Raw genomic sequence first — 20949 nt, 5'->3', positions numbered from 1 at the left:
GGTTGATGGGAATTGAACTCAGAACCTTTGGAAGAGCAGGCAATGCTCTTAACCACTGAGCCATATCTCCAGCCCGATTTTTTAAAATATTATATGACTATATGAAGCATGCTCTCTTGCAAGCTCTCATGGCCTCCTGCAGTCCCTATTCTGCACTATGAAATGGGAATAAAGCCAAACTTGCAGATACTGTAAGAATGACTCAGACCAGCCATGCCAGCCACGATATGAGGGTTTGTGCCTGTCTTATTGCATCTTGCTATGTCGTGTTCAGCTGATATCCCTGGGACGGCTGCTCTTTTATGAAGGAAAATGGAGGACCAGGAGATCTCAGGGAGGGAAGGGCGGGAGGTATAGTGAGGGACAGGAAGCAGTGGAGGGAGGTGGCAGTTAGACTATGAGAGACAAATAATTGTAAAGGAAAGAAAGTCCCTCAACAGCTCAAAAGGGCTACATAGAACTTGTCACTATTACCAGAATTTCTAACCTATTTGGCCATGTTCACAAAAATGGATATCTGTAAATACATTTTAGCACTCCAGTTTACATTTAAATCTATTTTGAAAGTTGTTATATCAGTAATGAAAAAATAATAAGCACTAGCAAAACATGTTCAAATTTAAAGAAATTTTACTTTCATAGGGAAAAACAACTTTGTGACAATGGTTGGCTCAGTTTGGACTTGGTGACCCAGTGTGTCCCCAGGCACAGGCAGGGCGTAGCTGCTACAATCATGAAAGAAAATGACATGATTAAAGCACCCAGAAAGCTTTCAGTCTATAAATTAGCATTGTATCCTTCAACATTTCTTCATGCTAAGGATTGTTAATTCTATTAATCCAATTAGTGTTCATTATAAAGACTCTATTTCTATCTAAATGGATTTGAATGTTAAATGCCATTAAGAAGTTATATCCAACTAAATGTCAATATTCGTTTGTCGCAATTAGTTTCCTTGTGTCAATGTAATGGTTAGGTAATGCTGCTTGCCAAAATATGCAAAATAGCATTCCTTAAATATAATATTTATGTTCTATAAGAAATGTGCCAAAAAACTCTCCATTGCATTTGAGTGATTCATTTTTCTTCATCAAATGATCAAACGTTCTTTTCCTTACCAAAGGCTTTAATTTCTGTATATAACCTCACAAATACAAAGAAGTGCTGAGTGTGCCAGTTTCAACACATTTTCTACACAATTTTACACCAAATACTTTACCATTCTTCACATTGTTCAACTTTTCTTATGCTTAAAGCATACTTACAACGGAAGACCCCACCTAGGTGGAGCTGAATATTAAATACCAACTTCTCTCACTTGCTGTCTTTGAAGGTTCAAAATGAGTTGACATGGAAAAAAGAGAATCTCATAGTGTTAAACCTAACATCTTCCTTACATGTATGAAGGGTTTGCATTCTAGCCATGCTTTGGAAACACAAGGCCTGTGCACCTTCCCTTGCTATTTCAACCTTATGTACTAGAAAATTTGCAGTCAAGTGGGCTTTCATCCATCGGATCTGACCCCGATCAGATCTCTCTCTCTCTCTCTCTCTCTCTCTCTCTAATGTAATGCTCACTTCAATTTTACTCCTTTGGACATTTAAAAAACAATAGGAAAAAATCTCTTCCTGCTACTTTCATGTTTAGTTAAGTATTTACCTGATCCTGTATAAATGTGAATAAACTCAAGTGTAGTTGAATCAATTCAACAAGTATTAATTGGTGTTGAATTATGTTGGCTTAATCCATGAAACACGGTCATGCTAAATATCTGAACTGCTCTGTTCATGTCAAACTTATGGTTGTAGTGAGAGGTGGGTGATGGTGGAGAAATAATAGCAACAAAGTAAATAGGAAACTTTACAGAGATTAAAAGGAGACAGAGTCCAGCATCTATTCTAAAGGAACTACTTCCAACTGGGGTGCCCATGCAGTGAGAAGAAACAGTTACAGAGGGCCAGAACCCTTGCTTAAGACAAGTCTCAGAAAATTGGCACAGTACGTTTAGTAACAGACATTTTGAAAAAAGTAAGGGACGGGGGAGGAAAAAGAGTGCTGAAGGGAGGAATGGAGGAAGGGAAAAAGGGGGTGAAGAGAGGTAAGGAGGGAAAGGGGAGAGAGAGGGGGAGAAGAAAAAGTAGAAGGAGGTGGAAGAGGAGAAGCAGCAGAAGCAACAGAAGAAGAAGGAGAAGGAGAAAGGAGAGAAGAGAGGAGACAGTGAGCTGTTCATAGCAACTACACTTATAAATCACAGAGATAGGAGGTATAAGAAAATCCTTTTCTTCTCAACAACCAACAGGATCAGCAAGAATTTATTTTAGAGACCCCTGCTGGCTTACTGACCCTAGAGATGAGTTCTCTCAGTCATCAGACTATGCTGTATGATTGGACTGGTAGAGTACCTCTGGATAAGGGGGGAAAACTTTGAGTTAGAACTCTCCAGAGTTCAGGTAGGTGAAAGTCTAGTCTGAATGACAGTTGGAATGGACCAAGTGGACACAGGCTTTGCATGGGTGCTCTGCACAGTGGACACTGCTCCAGACACCCACCATATGATCCTCCCAGAGACTGTAGAGGAGGTGGAGCTGGCACTGGCCCCAAGGCAGGAAACCTCAAAAGGGCTCTGCACTCCTACCCAGATCTTCCTTTCCTTCACATTATACCTTCCTTACTCATAAGCCTTAGTAGAGCTGCTTTGTCTTATCCTTTCCTTATCTTACTTTTTTTTTTTTGGTTTTTCGAGACAGGGTTTCTCTGTGGTTTTGGAGCCTATCCTGGAACTAGCTCTTGTAGACCAGGCTGGTCTCGAACTCACAGAGATCCGCCTGCCTCTGCCTCCCGAGTGCTGGGATTAAAGGCGTGCGCCACCACCGCCCGGCTCCTTATCTTACTTTTAAACAGAACTTTCCAGAAGAGTTTGGGGTCTTCCTTGCTTCTGTTTTAAGTTGTCTGATTGTATTTCTTTCCTTCTTTCTGTTCTCCGTTAGCCTGAGCTACCTTCAGGTCTCTTGTCTTTATTATTTGCCCTTCAATTACTGCCCTCCCTTCTGTATTTTCTCCATCACACTAATACTAATACCTGGTTTTACTCGAATTATTTTACCCCTGTCCTACCATTAGTAACACATATCATACCATACCATCGTTGCTCTGTTACCTCCCTCAAAACTACTGGATTTGAAGGTGTCATTTTAAAAATAGTCTATTATATTTTCATAGTAGGCCTATTCATAGATCAAGGCACCTTCTGCAAATAGCATTTCATTCTTGGACTGGTACTGAGGACCAAGCCGACCTGAGCATTCTGAGTATAACAACTGAGTTCTAGTCACAGTCTTGCAGACAAATGAAAACCCAATCCTATTATAGTCAAGTTGTGTTAGCACGCTGAATAATTCTCCCATGGAAATGACACAAGTGATTTAAAACATTCAAGCAGTGACACAGATCCTGGAGGACAGGTCCTAATGCAGGAATACAAGAAATATGAAAAATCAATGCTGCACTGATTCCTCCAAAATTGTTGATTTCACAGAAATTATATTTATTAGGAGAAAATTAGAAAAAATCAAAAGAATTCGAAGAAATGCTCGTAAAAATGTTCAATAAAATAAATGGGCCTCCAATTCCTAAATGGATCCAAATAGAACACAAATAGTTTAATGAGAAAAAGAAATCAATATAGAGTATGGACCTGGAATTCAACACAAAGAAATACTTTAAAAATTCAAATTGAATATTGAAAATGGAAAGTTTAATAAGTCAAATAACTCTGTGGAATGCTTCATCAATAGAGTGGGTAAAATGGAAGAAAAAATACAAGTTTGAGTAGAGTAAGGACAAATTATGACATCCAGAAAATGTCAGACATACATTAATAAGAAAGTACAAATGGGACAAGAGATATCTATATGACATTATTTATTTATATTTATGAATCATTGTCATAGAAGAAGTACAAGCTAAAGGACTCGAAAACACATTTAATAAGATCACAGAAGGAAATTCTCTAAGCCCAGTGAAAAAGACGTGGGAGGGATTAATAATATCAAATAATATCAAATAGACAAGACCCAGAAAAAAAAATCTTCTCATGCCATATTACAGACCTCTGATAAAGATGAACTTTCTTTCATGGTAAAAATCTTGAATTAAATATTGAATAGAAAGAACATATCTCAACACAATAAAAGCTGTGCTTAAAACACCTAAAACGCATTTCACCGAAATCAGGAACAAGACAAGAACGTTTACTTTCTCTTACTCAGTTCAGTTATTGAAAACTTGGATAGAGCAATAAGGAAGGAAAAAAATAAATGTGATATGCACAGGAAAAGAAGCCAAGTAGTCCTTATTACAGATAACACAATCCTGTACAAAACACCCTAACAGCTTTATTAGAACTTCTTTAACTGATGAGCACTTGCTGCAAAGAGGCAGACTACAGAATTAGTGCACAAATCAGCAGCCTTAGTATGTATCAACAAACATGTTGAGAAAGACATCAGACAAATAATCTCCTTCATAGGGCTTCATAAAGATAAGCAAGAGAAAACTTAGCCAAGGAAAATTAATGGATATTGGGTCGCCCACCCAGCCCCAATAGGTCTGTATTACAGTTTCTGAATCTATGGCTTGAGAAACATTGCAGAGAGAGAGAGAGAGAGAGAGAGAGAGAGAGAGAGAGAGAGAGAGAGAGAGAGAGAGAGAGAGCATAAGGACTGTAAAAGCCAAAATACCAGAAAGTCAGCTGTTGAACAACCTTTCCTAGAAATAGCTGAATAAATGGGATTGGAGCAATGGCAATATCATTGGGTATGTTACTGGGGAAGGGAGAAAATTTATTTCATGGGGTTCTACTCCTAGACAAAGAACTACAGGCAATTCCAAATGCTCAGCTCTGAAGTCATATACAGACATGCAACACATATGGATTCAGAACATTGTATTTATATATCTGTGAATACATACATACACAGATATGTTGCACACAGCAAGAGTAAAAGAAAAAGAGGCTATCAATTTTAGAGTGAGCAGGAATGAGAGGTTTGGAGAGAAGGTACTTGGGAGGTACTGGAGGAAGGAGAGGGAAGAAGGAAATGATGCAATTCTATTTTAACTAAAAAGAAAAAAATTAAAACTCTGAAAAAATATAGAAGATGCTAAATGGAAATATCTCTTATGTTTGTTCATTAACACAGTTAATATAATAAAAATGGTCAAATTTCTAACAGTGATCTACAGATTCAATGAAACTGCAATCAATACTCCAATGGCATTCTTCAGAAAACTAGAAAACACAACCCTAGAATTCATCTGGAAGCACAGAAGATCATGGATAGCCAAAATAATCCCAGGCAAAAACAACTCTGGAGGTATCATCATACCTGACTTGCATCATACTATAGGGCAATCGTAACAAAACCAGCATGGTATTGGAATTAGAAACAGATAAAAGATCAACGGGAAAGAACAGAGTCCCCAGAAGTAAAACAGTACAACTCTAGCAAGAAATAAAGCTCAAAGAAGAGGCAGCCACTTCAACAAATGGTCCTGGAAACACTAGATAGCCATCTGCCGGCGAATGAAGCCAGATCACTTATTCTTACCAAACACTAACATCAATGAAAAATGGATCAAAGACTTTAATGTAAGCCCCCAAACTCTAATACTGTTAAAGGAAAACACTCTACTATATAGGCATAGGTAAGAATTTTTCAAAACAAAAAAATTCCAATGAAAATGTAGAGAAAAGTACCTAAAATACTGATGGTAGGAATGCAACCACAATGGAAATCATAAGGGAGGTTCCACAGAAAACTAAACCAAAACCCAGTAATTTCATAAAACACAGATATACTGTTTCTGTTCGTACACCCTAATATCTCTAAGTTAAGAGAGCATAGAGAAGCCTATCCATCCATTACCATTTGTAGTGACCAAATTATGGAATCAGCCTTCAGGGTCTGTCAACAGGTGAATGAATAAAGAAAATTCATGCATATATCCAATGGAGCTTGCTAATCCATAAAAAAGAATGAAATTATGGTATCTTCTGTAAAAATGAGTGTAAGTAGAAATAATGTTAAGTAAAATAAAAAATAATAATACATGTTTTTGCTATTGTGGACCTTAAAATTCTTTAAACATACATAAAATCATATGTTCATGTGAATGTGCATGTTGTAAAAATAGAAAAGAAATGGGGGAAGAAAGGACAGGGAGGGGTCCTAAATAGAGAATGGAGAGAAGGGGTATGAATATTGGCAAAGGACAGGCCATCTTTGAAAGAAACTGTCTTTGTGAAACCCAGTGCTATAATAGCACAGGAGACCACTTCCTAAACCCCAGTAGCACAGACACTGAGAGTGACAATTAATAAACTGGACCTCCGGAAACTGAAAAGCTTCTGTAAAGCAAAGGACATAATCAACAAGACAAAATGGCAGCCTACAGAATGGGAAAAGATCTTCAACCCCACATCAGACAGAAGTCTGATCTCCAAAATATATAAAGAACTCAAGAAACTGGTCATAAAAAGAACAAATATTCCAATAGAAAATGGGATACAGACCTAAACAGAGAACTCTCACCAGAAGAATCTAAAATGGCTGAAAGACACTTAAAGAAATGCTCAAGATCCTTAGCCATCAGAAAAATGCAAATCAAACAACTCTGAGATTCCATCTTACACTTGTAAGAATGGCCAAGATCAAAAACACTGATGACAGCTTATGCTGGAAAGGATGTGGAGTTAAGGGAACACTCCTCCATTGTTGGTGTGAGTACAAACTGGTACAGCTGCTTTAGAAATCAGTATGTCAATTTCTCAGAAAATTAGGAAATAATCTACATCAAGTCCCAGAAATACCACTTTTGGGTATATACCCAAAGGATGCTCGATCAAACCACAACTATGCTCAACTATGTTCATAGCAGCATTATTTGTCATAGCCAGAACCTGGAAACAAGCTAAATGCCCCTTGACTGAAAGAATGGTTAGGAAAATGTGGTATATTTACACAATGGAGTACTACACAGCAGAAAAAATAACAACATCTTGAATTTTGCAGGCAAATGGATGGAGCTAGAAAGCATCATACTGAGTGAGGTAACCCAGACCCAAAAGACAAATATAATATGTGTTCACTCATAAGTGGCTTTTAGATATAAAGCAAAGAAAAATCAGCCTACAATTCACAACTCCAGAGAACCTAGACAACAATGAGGATGCTAAGAGAGACATACATCTAGCTAATATACATGGGAAGTAGAAAAAGACAAGATCTCCTGAATAAATTGGAAGCATGGGGCTCATAGGAGCAGGTAGAAGGGGATGGGGGAGGAAGGAAGAGGAGCAGAGAAAAAAATATAGAGCTCAATAAAAACAATAAAAAATAGTTGTATGCCAATATAAATTTTAGAAACAGTCATTTAGCTCAGAAAAGCTCCTGACTTCATAGTCTTTAGATCAATAAGCTATCTATGTTATTGGCTATGGGGTATACTAATGTGAAGAAGACATTATAAATTGGAAATAAATTAAATGAATGTGTAGAGTTGATAAATTCCCCTAAATTCATAAAGCACTGTAGATTTCACAATTTTCTAGAAAGTAAAATTAGACCTATTCATTATATTGAAATAACCCTTATCATAGAAATCTATTTCCCTTTTAGCTAAAGGCTATGGGCTATTTTCTACTTTATCAACATACACAGAGGGACCATTTTCCTGTTTATGGATAGGATCCTCTTCTAAATGTGTTTAAGTCAAACTTTCCTGGATGAATACCACATCTGGGGACAAAGTGAACTGAGTCAGAAGAGAAATGATGCTTGTTTCTAGGCTCAATGCCACCTAAACAATCTGTTAGTCACCTTATAACAGAATTGTAGGGCCATGCTTGAATTTATTCATGATTTGCTTTTTAATTGTTTTCAGAAAATGTCTCATTTAGCCCAGGCTGGCCACAAACTAGTTCCTCTTATCCTCTTAGGAGGATTTTTTTTTGATAACTAGAATCACATCTGATATTTCCATATTCCACATAGACTATTTGGGTATCGGGGGGGGAGGGGTAGATGAATTCACGATGAATGTAGTATGCCCATTCACTAGGAAAATGGAGAATTTGTCATGTAGAAAACAAAAAGTATATGTGACCTACATGCTAACTTTGAGATGAACTGTTTTAAACCATTGCAAAATGTATCCAATGTCTTATATTTAGTCTGTTTTTTTCTGGGTTCATATCTAAATTTGGAGGGAAAAAAGTTACTATTTTAAGACAATAATTTTAAATGATTTTTATGAACAATATATACTTCAATGCATAGATAAAATTCCTATAAATTCAAAAGATATGTATGATAGTAGTTGTATTTGCTATCCTTCATGTGGCCTAGATTATATCACAGTTATTGATCTATAATTTAATATATATTATATATGAAAAAGATGAATTATCTCCCTCATCAAAATACAGCTAGATTTTATTACCTGTAATTTTTGCTTAGAAAATAGCTTTGTTGACACTAGTATCTTCTTTCATGAGTCATGTGTCTCTCTGCCAGCAGTCTGTTCTTCTGTATTGCCTAATATTACCGTTTCTTGGTCTCCTTTCTAAATGTTAAACTGTACCCATGCTTAACAGCAGTTCACAAATGACCATGTACACATGACAAGCTGGGATCCACATATGAGAAAGACTATGTGAATTTTTATCTTTCTGGGTATGGGTGACCTCACTTAATAGTATACATTCTGTCTATAAAATTTCCTATAAATTTTATGATTTAGCTTCTTTACATCTGAATAATATTCCATTTTGTATGTATAATGCATTTTCATTTTCTATCCATCAGTTGATGGACATGTTGGCTCCACTTTGTGGTATTGTAAAATAGAGCAGCAATTAAAGATGGATGTGTAAATATTGCTGCAGAGGGATATGGAGTTCTCTGGGCATTTTCCCGGAAGGAGTAGCTGGGTCACATGGTAGTTCTATTTTTAATTCTTTGTGCGTCCTTCAAACTGATCACCATAGTGGTTATATTTGTTTCTGTCTCACTAGCAGTGAGTGAGGGTTCCTCTCCCCCCACATTCTTCCCAACACTTGATACTCATTTTGACTGAGGTGAGGTGGTATCTCAAAAGTAGTCCTTGTTTCTACTCTGTCATAGAATTTTTCTTTTTTGTAGTGAATAAACCAGAAAAAATGTAATTGACAGTAAAAGTGTAAAACCACACATGAAGATCCACAGCCTCAGAATGGCCATTCCAACGGTGTAGAAAAGTTCACTGCAACGCATAGAGGTTGGGACTAATCTTGCATTTGTTTAGTGGCTACCTTCATCTAGCTGTGGTAGGATTTCTTCTGTGCATTTATTATAATAAAGTGATCTAACAGAATGAAAGAAAAAGAAACGAGTTGACAGTATCTTTGTTCTGTACTCAGTCATGTTCCATTGTTGTCTTTTGGACTGAAATTTCATTATTTAGCTAAATGCCTTTCTCCCCCTTAGGAATCAACAGTGTGAATCACAATTATCTTTTATGGTTTTTTCCTAAAGAAAACAAATAGATAATTCCACAGTGAATATTATGCAAGGGGGAGTTCAGCTAGACAAAGGCTCTGTCAAAATGAGGCAAACTTTAGGCTGTGCAGCAACTCCACGGCTGCTCCACTTCACTGCGGTGCGGGTTGGCAATTCCTCTTAAAATGTCTTCATCTTTCTAGGGGTTTCCCTTTGGAGCTAAGCTCCTCTCCTTTCACAGGGATGAAACAAAACCCTGGTGACCGAGCACTGGGTTTATCACTTCATTTATTGCTTAATCATCTCGGTCTATTTTGTTTCCAGTTGCTTTACAAGGTCCTCCACGCCTGCTCGCCCTTAAAGTGCATACCAAGAAAGCTGCAAAAAATGCTGAGCTAGTGTCCTGGACCCATTTTGAAGAATACAGGAACTCTGCTACACACATGTGGCCTCTGGGAATAGGATGGTTGTTGCAACTCAGGGAATCTAACTTCAGGATTCAAAAGCAGGCTTGGACTTACAACAGGAATGAGAGATACCCAGAGAACACCCTTAGGCAAGTGTCTGCTTCTCGTTTGTCCATTTAGAATATTCTGGTTTAAAAGGGGTATGAAGCACATGGCTGTGACCCAGTGCTCTGCACTGAAAACCATTCCTGAGAGTCTGGCTTTGCAGTTTAGAAGAGAAATGGGTAAATAAGAGGAGGCTCCTTCAGGTGCCCACAGGTTGGCGTAGGGAAGATTGGAAACTGTTTTCCATCATTTCTCAGAGTAGATCAGAAAATCAAAAGCTTTAGTGGTTCAGGGAAATTTAATAGCATCGATCACTGAAGGTCACTGGCAGACCTCAGGCTTTTACTCTGAGAGAAGAAATGTGGCTTAGCCGTGGGGGAAGAAACGAGAAACCATTCTAATATAATTCCTCTATATTAACACAGCTGGATCGAGAAATGAAGATGGCTACCTCTGAGTGTATTTTAACAATAAGTGACAATTATCCTTACAGGAAAAATAACAACATTGAAATACAAAATACATAATACAAAATTCCAAAGACACTATGTTATGCTCCTGTGGTAACTGTAATTCTTTTAATAGTTACAACTTCTTGAGGGACTCATTCTATTATTATCTTAACAGAAAAGGAAACTGAAGCTCAGGAGAGGTAAATAAATGACTAAGCACTCACAGGTGGTGACAGGAATTCCCAACATCTATCTACAGATTTTTAACATGTTTCATTATCTGATTATCTTTCTTCTACAGCCATTTTTTGCCACCAAAATAGGAATGGTGAAATATTTAGAGAAAGTGGGAATCTGAAAGTTTGACAAAACAATATACATAGCAGAGATCCGTATCGCAGCCATTCTGTATTGTTTAGTTCAGGTTCTTGAAAAAAATGAAAATAATATATTATTTCTCTCTGTATGTATATTTGTGTGCATTGTGAGTACCTGTGTGTATGTGTGTGGTGTATATGTGTGCTGTGTATATGTATGTGTTTTGTGTGTATATTGTGTGTATATGTGTGTGCTGTGTATGCGTGCATGTTGTCTATGTGGGGCACACACATGCCATGGTGTTCTTGCGAGGTAAAAGGAGAATTTCATGGAGTCAGTTTTTCCACATTTAGGTGGGGATCAAACTCAGGTTTTAGACTTTTGCAATTTTTTTCCTACTGAGGAAAGAAGTCTCAATGAGGGACGCCAGAACAGATTAGTCTCTGGGCCTGTGTCTGCAGATGATTCTGTTAATTGAGGTGGGAAGACCCACCCACTGTGGGTGGCACCATTTCCTCGGCAGGAGCTTCTGCCCTGAGTACTGCTGGAGAAAATGGAAACCAGCATGCATGCATCGACTCCCTTCCCTGCTCTGTGTTTTTGACAGTGGCTGTAGCATCAAAGCTAGCTACGTTCCTGCTGCCTTGATTTCCCTGCAATGGTGGACTGGAACTTGGAATTGTGAGCCAGATAAATCTTTTCTCTCCTAAATTGTTTTCCTCATAGCAACTGGAGAAGCAACTAAGACAGGAACATATTGACTGCTTTTGATTCACGGTAGTAGTGGGAAGAATCTAAACATTTGTTGAAGCTGGAATGGCAGAAAAGCTTCTAAGTTAAAAACAAACAAACAAACAGCTTGTCATTTTGGACAGTAGCAACAGTTCTCACTGTATGGACTTCTGCTGTTTCCAAAGCATCATCTTGATGCTTTTCCTGTGAGATGTGAGCCACCCCGTGCTCTTCGCCCAGAGCAGCTGTAAAGGCAGGATTATAAACTGGACATGAACTTGAGATTATAAGCAGGCTTCAAATGAAAGGTTGACCGTTCTAGCAAGCAGTGCGACCATGAGCGTCTGAGTCCTTGTGCTTTGGGTTCCCAAGTATTCGCTGTAGCGCTGCGTTCACCCTGTTTACCTGCACACCAGGTTTCCTCTTCCATGCCCCAAACTGCACTACTTTGTCTAGGGTTTAATCTTATTCTCTCTTTGAAGCAAACTGTGAATCCCCAAAGCCAGGAGCAATTTTTTTTAATTAAACTTTTAATAAATGGTACAGAAAAAGAATATAATGCAAGAAAATAAAGCTTTTTTTTACCCTTATATTTTATCCTTATATTTTAGCTAAGAATAGTTTATAGGTACGGGAAATCTTAGGATTACAGAATAAATTAATATTTAGTGCAACAACCACCAACCTTGCCAAGTTACAAAGTTGTTTGTCTGACCCATGGGCAAATCTATTCTGAAAGCAGGTGCTCTGAGAAAAACAGAAGTTGAGTGGATGTTACTGTGCAGATGGATGTTACTGTAGAGCAATGAGATACATTTTCACTTAATGACTTTTAAAACGAATCCCACTGTTTTACACCTTGCACATTAAGATACATTAAGGCATTCTTTAATTACCTGGCAATAGCACTTAAAGACTGAAGCTATGTACATATGATATGCATACAAGTGACACCGCAAACAGAACTGGTTTTCTGAGAGTAAGCACATCGTACTGAACACATTACAAAGCTCATTGGCTAAGAACATGGATAAAAGCATGGCCGATGGCAGATCACAGAGAAGAGACAGGACTTCAAACACATTTTAAAGTTCTTATGATGCTCTCATCTCCACAGAAACAAAGTTATTCAGAAACTCTCGACAGGAACACTCTTGCACTTAAACTGACCTAGACTGACAAATGAGAAGTTAGGAAATGCTAAATGAACAACTTGGGCATATCCTCATGCAAGAGGCCAGAGGCGTGATGTGTATATCAAGTAGTAACAATTACAAAATTTTTACTTCTTTTAGGACATGGAGCTCAAAATTTCAAATTTCTGAACTTCTCAAATCTCATTGGAGAGTTTATGATCACATACTTGAGGAATGTTTAGGATATTACATGCAACTTATAGGGTTATTTTAAAACATATTTTGTCCTTAAAAACTGTATTTTCTTCTATATTATTAAGTGTCCCTAAATTTTGTGACTATTCCTTTGTACCTCTGACATATTTTTCAGAGTGTTTTTTAGAAGCTTTCATTTTCAAGCCATTATTAAGTTTTTTAACTTGAAGTGGTCTCATCACTGTCTTCAAAGCTATTATAAAGTAGTTTCAATATTTTAAACACCCTTAGACAATCTCTATATTTCACAAAATAAGAAACTTGGGCTATTCTCTAGAAATCCACAGACATAATGCTTTTTGTCCACTAAAGCAGCTATTTTATTATCCATAGTCTTTATTAAAGATTTTGTTTTTAATTTTTATTGATGTGTATTTGTGTGTACATGCACACACATGTGCAAGAGAGAACATTGTCTGTAGAGGGTAGGCGAGGTCATAGCATCACCTGGAGGTGGAGGTCAGTATGGGTGTTGGGAGGTGTGTGTTCCTAACCACAAGGCCATCCTCCCCTCCTTTGCCCTTAGTCTTTAAACCTGGTTTTAAGGGAAGCCTCCGAATCATGTTCTCCTGCAATAGTTCCCAGTCTTCCTAATGCTGTGACCCTCGTGTTGTGGTGATCCCCAAACATAAAATTATTTCATTGTTACTTTACAACTGTAATTTTGCTACTATTATTGATTGTAATGTAGGATATCTGATATGTGACTCAAAGAAGTTGTGACCCACAGAATTCCTCAAAGGAATTCTGTTCTTTATATATGTGGACTATGGACTTGTTAATCCCACAAAACATTTTCCTCCCAAATTGACTTTGGGGCTGGTGTTTATCACAGCAGCAGAAGCAAACCAGGCGAGGCTCCGTTAGTTAGTCAGCAAAATTCAGGAAGCGGGACGATTTACCTGACTGTCTGTCTGCTGGACCCTTAACCAACAGCCATGAGATCCTCACAGACACAGTGGCACATTTTGGATGTTTAATCAGAGCCCATGTTACAGGAAGAATAACGCAGATTTGGGGGTGCACACCTTAGTGCTAAGACCTTTCCTAAGACTCTAGCAAATGACATATTTCCCTGGGTCACAGCCAGGGAGCACAACAGCAACACAAACAAAGATAAAAATAGCTCTGGGTCAGTTGACTTTTATGGAAGGGATTCCTCCTGACCTCGGGTGGCAACAGTAACTGTTGACTGCACTTCACAGAGCGCTGGGGAGTCCCTAACATACTGTACTAGCATCTCCCATCAGGGACTCCTTCACACTCAGCAGAGAGAGGCAGAGGTGAATCCGGGTCTCGAATGCAGCTATCTCAGTCACCAGGACATATTTCCTTCCTTAATTTTTCTTGCAATGAGTCAGTTTTAAAATTCCTATTTCAAACAAATGCAAAATAGAGTTGTGTTCTCATGTAGTTTATACCACATTCATACACCATGCTTCATACAATATGCTCAACAAATGAAGAAAAATGTCATTGGTCCCATCACGTGTATCTATTTATTATCTAGTGAACTAAATTATATTAAACATAAATAATGTGAAATAAACTACATAAAACATTCAAACCATTATCACTATAAACTAAATAGGTGCTTACAATTGTAGAATCACAGAATTACTACCACTACACTTATTTTATCCATATATATATAATATATATAAATATATATATATATATATGTAATATGTATATTCCAGTTTCTTTTTCTGGGTTTACATTTAAATTAATTTAATTATAGTATAATTAAGTTAGTAAGCACTTATCAGAACTCAGGAAGGAATTAAACAATCATAGACAATTGGGGGGGGGCAAAAAGTGATTTACGACTTCTCAGTAAACTAATGTGGTTAGCATTTATTCACTACAAAGAGTTTTCTAAAAAGCAACTTGTTTGGACTCCTCTGGCTGCATATCTTAGCTGATTTGTTAAGAAATCTCTGGCAGGCCTGCAAGAAGGCCTCTGCTCCTGGGTTAGTGCAACAATGGTTACTAAGGAGAGGTGAAAGAGAGGAAGAGAGAGAGAGTTGAGGCTGGGGAAACACACGAGGAGGAAGAAGGGCTTTGAAAAGCACTTAAGGAAAATTCACCTACCAGCTCTACTCGTCCGAAACCTCCGACTCCGAGGGTGTCGATGATGTTGAAATCAGACAGCTTCAGGTTGGCGAAGAAGGCGGCTTCGGCTTCATATCTGGATTTTTTGATGTGAAAAAATGGAAATTTCTTAGAGGTGCAGACACGAGTACCAGGTATGAGTGCACTGGAAAGGCATGGCTGCGGCACAGGCTTTACCCGCGTCAACTCCATTCTGCTTTTAGAGTCTGCGTTTTCTCACACTCATACTCTTTAGGTCCCAGCTGTACAGAATAACATAGACTTGCACTTGTTTTTGCAAAGCAGAGACAATACAGAGCATCCAGTGCCTGCCAGCCAAGTGACTGATAAGCGCAGTAACAAACCAGTCACATCTTGGTGTTTTTTCTACGCGTCTTCTTGCGAGCATGGACTGTCTGAGTTGCTCTCTTTTGGATTTGTTTTGGATGTGTTGGGTTTGCTTGGTTTTGTTTTTGCTGTGCAGGTTTTAGATAGCAGTTTCTCATTAGCTCCCCTTATCCACAGATTGGCAGTATCTTCTATCAGTACTTATCAAGAGCGGCAGGATCCAGAGACAAGCGGGGGCGTCCCTGGAGTGAAATCCCAGCTAGGTCTTAGGAAAACAGATCCGAAAACCTGAGAACTGAGGTGCAAATGTCTAAAATGGATGATCCCAGGAGCATATTCACGTCCCTGATAACGGTCTTTCCTCCACTTACATCTACTCACGGACTCTCTGCTAGCAAGCCCCGTGTCTTTATGTTTGCAAGGTTTTTATATGAGTGGTGAGAAGCGGGGACTAGCATCCAAGCCTAACTGCACACGTGTCAATCTGACGCAGGCAAGAGGCCAAAATACGCTTCTACCCAATGAGAAGACAGTATGCGTTGCCTAAAATATCTCCTGGTTAAAGGCCTTGCTGTTTTTAGAAAGGGCAGGAAGGCTTAAAGATGAAGAGGATCGGCCCACTGGCTAAGCCAGGTCAGGACCACACTCAGCTGTCTCAAAACTGAAGTGCTGAAATCCCTATGTATGACCTTTGACCTTCAGGCCAATAGGACTCAATCTAGTACTGTACTATGCGCAGACATGGAGAATATACTTGAGGAAATACACTTGAGGACACAGCTTTGATCATTTTTAATACAGTCATGGCACCTTTTGTGTTATCCTCTATGGCATTTTTCGTTACCCTATTATAATCAAACAGACCTTTAAATGTTGTTAGACCGCAAGGCACACGTAACAGCTTCTTAGACGAGCTTTCAACCCTCTTCAGTTTACAGTTACAGTTACACTTTTACAAAAGGTCCCTTGTTGATAGACAACTCAGAGTACGTGAAAACAAGCAGAAAAATACTTGTCTTCATTTGCTTATTGTGTGAGTTCAGCTACTTTGAATCAGACTCTATAAACAAAGCTGGTGAATGCAAGAGTGTTTGCAAAGTTCTCACATTAATGACAAAATCCAAAGGTCACCAGAGTGGTCCAGGAGCTGGTGAGCGAGACCGGAACACAAGGAACAAATGCGCATTTCTAACATTCCAACTGCCATCTGCTTTGGGAAAGTTAAACTCCATCCCATTTAATGAGGCAGTGGCAGAGTTGACTCCAACAGGTGCTTAAAAGGACATCTGTTGAGATCAGACTCCATGAGGGTTTATACATGGTCAAATATTTCCTGGTCGTCTAGATAAAAATGAACACAACTGAGAAATTAAACTTATGCCCAGCAATGCTGAAGCATGCACGGACAGCCCGTATATGGCGGCTCTACTGGACTTGTCCTTATTGGGTTTCATGGTCTAAGTTGATGAGGATGACTGACCAGGTCTCTTCCTCAATGGGCATGAGACCTCATTACAGATGGTTGTGAGCCACCATGTGGTTGCTAGGAATTGAACTCAGGACCTTTGGAAGAGCAGGCAGTGCTCTTAACTGCTACACCATCTCTTCAGCCCAAAGGTGGCTTAACAGGCCCACATCCCTAATAGCATTGCTCCAGTTTTTGATTTTCGTTAAACAGAACAACAAAAAACACCTTTTATAAAAACATGGAGTTTTAGAAACATTTTTGAAACTTTCCTACCCATGCTATTTTATCAGCCTCATATAAAAACATGAAAAAGATCTGAAAGGAAAAATTTAAACAGTGGCTGGTTTTAACTTCACCTAGTTGCTGAATTTTTAAGACAACACATCAACTGCTGGCCCATTAATCCAGATCTTTGCTGTTTCCTTTAGGTTTTTGTCTTGTTTGGCTTTGTGTACTTTTTGAGACGAGGTCTTTCTTAAGCGGGCCATGCTGCCTTTAAATCCATGGTCCTCCTTCCTGCTTTAGCTTCTCCAGAACTGGGATTATGTATGTGGACTACAAGATTTGCATAATTTATCTAAAATAATATGATGTGGAATATAACACTTTACTAAAATGTCATGTCAGTCTTAATATAACTTTCACATATTTGTAACAAGAACATCTTTGAATAATAATGTGCTTTCTGGATGCATAGGTCTCAGGTGTACAAAGGGCACACTCAGACTATTGTATTACTGTCTTATATCTGTTTAATTTATGACATTATTACTTAAACCCTTGAATAGACCCCAACATTCAATTTGGCCTTGCAGTAGACTGAAATGCATCAAAATGAGTGAGGTGATTCCAGCTTTGGCAGAACATCAAAGCTCCCTGAGGTCTTTCAAAAGTAGTCAGAGCCATGCTATAACCAAACGAAGCAACTATTTCTAGGACTTTTGGTACCCAAAGTCTTCATTTTGTGAAACTCCCAGTGACTCAGTTGCACAATCAGTGATGAACCCCAAAGGTCTAAACATTCTCAAAGCTCCAACCAGTTCCAACAGCAGCTTCCGAGTCCAAGTGAGAATTAAATTAGACCTGAGAATTAGGGGTGGTAGAACCTGGCATGAAGTTTTGGCCCCCCATCATCAGATGAACAATTGTTCTGTAATGGCTATCAGCTTAAAATGTTAGCAAATAAATAATTAGGGCCAGAGAGATGGATCAGTTGGATCAGAACAGATCTGATCAGACAGTTCAGAACAGTGCTTGCAAAATAAATCTGACAAGCCTAGTTTAATTCCAAGAACCACTTCTAAAAGTTGACCTTCGATCTTCACACGTAAATGTCTATACTCACCCAGGACACGCACACACATGCACGCATATACACATGCACATATATGCACACACATGCATACATACATTCACCAATAAATAGCTCATACAAAGTAGAAAGATTATGATGTACTTAAGCGTGCTTACCTATCTTGTTGGTCACTAAAAGTATTTCAACTAACGAGAGGGACATAGTAAATTTTCTCCCAGGTAGCAGATAATTTTCTTTAGTTATAAAAATCCACTAACATATATATATATATGTGTGTGTGTGTGTGTGTGTGTGTGTGTTCCCACTCACTAGAAACACTAATTGTGATTACTGATATTGTAATTACACTTTGTTAGTCTTTATTAATTACTCTGCTATTATAATGTTCCCTGATGATATGATCTTAATATTGATGAGCTATATTTTAAAGGAGCCTTAAGATAACTGTCGTCTTCCTCTTCCACTCCGTTTCTATTTGTGTCAGGGGCTAATTCTTGGACAGTTCAAACCACACAGAGGCTCTTTATCTTTTCCGACCCACGGAATGCTATGAGTTGCATGTTACTTTAGATGTGGTCATTTTTTTCTCATTTAGATTTATTAAAGAGTAGTAGCTTCATCACAGAGACTTTTCACATGTTCCCTTGTGAATTAACAACTTTTAAACATGAATAATGTTGTGTGAAGGATTTCTAAAGATGCTCAGATGCGATTTTCTTTTCGGTCTTTTTCTCTATTGTCCCCAACAGGAGGGATATAACCATTCTTTCCCTTGGGGTTTATCTCAATGATCTTCTAATTTCATTAGAGCTGATAAAGTTTAAATGAGAAAGAAACTAAGTAAATTGTTATTGACCTATTAAATGATATTTTTTTATCAAAAACAAATTGTGTCCAGTCTAAGTTTTTAGTTAACCTGCTGTGGGGAGGCTCGGGTACAAAGAATTAGGTATGGTAATGTTGTATAGTGTTAATGGGAAGGCAGTTGCCAAGTGTTTAATAGAAATCCATTTCAGCAACATGTACAGTCCTCAGTGTTTGGTTACTTATACTATAACCGGGCTATAAAATATATTCTCTAGTTGCTCTTAAATTAGTGTGAGCCACTCACTTAAAATTATTATTAACTTAGTAACGGGGTGACACTTATGAACATGTTTCTCCAGAAAAGTGCCAATACTGGTATACATGTTTCAGTTACATTGATCCAAAGCCTATAAACACATAAATAGATTAATAGAGCACAAATAGAGCTTAGAGTACGGTTTAGAGATGGAGTATATGCTTAGCAAGTGTGAGGCTCCAGTTTCAATTCCCAGCAAACATAAAAAATGAATAAGCAAAACTGTAACAGACAAATAAAAAAAGAAAAAATGTCAATACAAGACACTACGTGTGTTGAGTGAGGCAGGCAGAAGGAATGTGTCATTTCGCAGACATTCCTGATGATAAAATTCCTGAGGGACTGTAGTGATTAGAAACAATAGAGTATTGTTAATCCTTACATGCGATTTGTTAAACCGTGAACTGTCAGACCGTTACGACCTGCTGGAAAAGAACAAAATTGCCCTAAATTTTACTCCCTTTTCAATTTCCCTTTTATGCCGCAGGTGTGCCTGAAGTAGTGAAGCTGAAAAACCAATGGTGTGGAGGTGAGACCAGGACACGCAGCCTGGACCACCCGCAATTCTCTCGCCCCTGCCTCTTCCTTTCCTCTTCCTATGGCCGCACATTTGCATTTATTTTACTCATGTTTCTTAGGCAGCAGATACTAGTCTTCACATTTCCAGTTCTTCCATTCCTAGCAGCCTGGAGTCAGAACAAGGAGTTCATTACTAACCATCACAGCTGCTTCTCTGGTTCTCACAGAGCATCTATGCAAATTACTTCAATTTTTGAATTAAGAGAATTGGATGCGACAGCTCATGACTTATTATTAAACTAGTCAACATGTTCCTCTGTGTCTCAGAAACTGGATAAGAGATTCATCCAAAAACAAACTTATGGGACTTACCACTACTTATTTTTCTATTTATAATTATAATAACAAATATTTCTACATCATTTGATAAAGCAGACAAAATTATGTATACTTTTTAGTAAAGGTGAAATGACCAAAACATAGTATGATGAGTAATTAAGAACCATTTGAACAAAGTGAATATGCCCTGTTTGTTTTAATCCACTTTATCTGCCATCAAAACTAACTTCAGAAATCTGATCCCCAGAGGAAGACTATCCAAGGCCTCAGAATCTCTGAATCCACACACAGATTACATTTCTTGGCTTTGCCTGGACTCATCTGCTCTTGAGTGCATTTGTATTGCTATTGAGTTCGGGTTTACCAGTTCTTGAGGAAATCTATAAAAATAAAGTATTTCAGTAAACATGGATGTATTCTAATTGATAACTAAATTATATCCTTCTGTGCATGTAATAACAAGGGATATAATCAGAAGAAAATGTCTACTTGGGATTCAATAATGACATAAGAGAATACAAGAGCTAAAAGACGAAAGTTCATGACTTGTGGTTCTGTCTCTGTCCATGACTTTGACCTTCCAAGTCTTTATATCTTTAATGTTGAGGTACCCTTAGAGATACTGAAGATGGACACCCAGGCTAATATGTGTGAATTCATTGTGAGTTCATGTCAGAATCCAAGCTCTCAAAGCCATCAGGCAAGTGTCTAAGAACTATCTACCCGCATTTTGCATTCCATAAGAGATCAGTGGAATTTACAGATACATTTATACAGAAGTATGTTTTCAAGGAGTGA

General features: G+C 38.1%; 1 protein-coding gene across 3 annotated transcripts in view; it reads right to left on the bottom strand.

The window, feature by feature from the left end:
* The window catches only part of Prkg1 (protein kinase cGMP-dependent 1), a 1098375-nt gene that overhangs the window by 30482 nt on the left and 1046944 nt on the right, over positions 1-20949 (bottom strand). For 2 of the 3 annotated variants that reach the window (XM_057777191.1, XM_057777190.1), the window contains exon 10: positions 15040-15136. In XM_057777191.1, the coding sequence (XP_057633174.1) occupies positions 15040-15136 (97 nt within the window). Of the gene's footprint in view, positions 1-15039; positions 15137-15758; positions 15781-20949 lie in introns of those variants that run through there. The other variant, XM_057777192.1, reaches the window with a different exon arrangement.

Source organism: Chionomys nivalis, chromosome 8 (genome assembly GCF_950005125.1).
Source record: "Chionomys nivalis chromosome 8, mChiNiv1.1, whole genome shotgun sequence".
In the NCBI taxonomy this organism is placed as follows: Eukaryota; Metazoa; Chordata; class Mammalia; order Rodentia; family Cricetidae; genus Chionomys; species Chionomys nivalis.
Note: the sequence above shows the minus strand (reverse complement) of the source record. Positions and strands in the feature narration are given on the sequence as shown.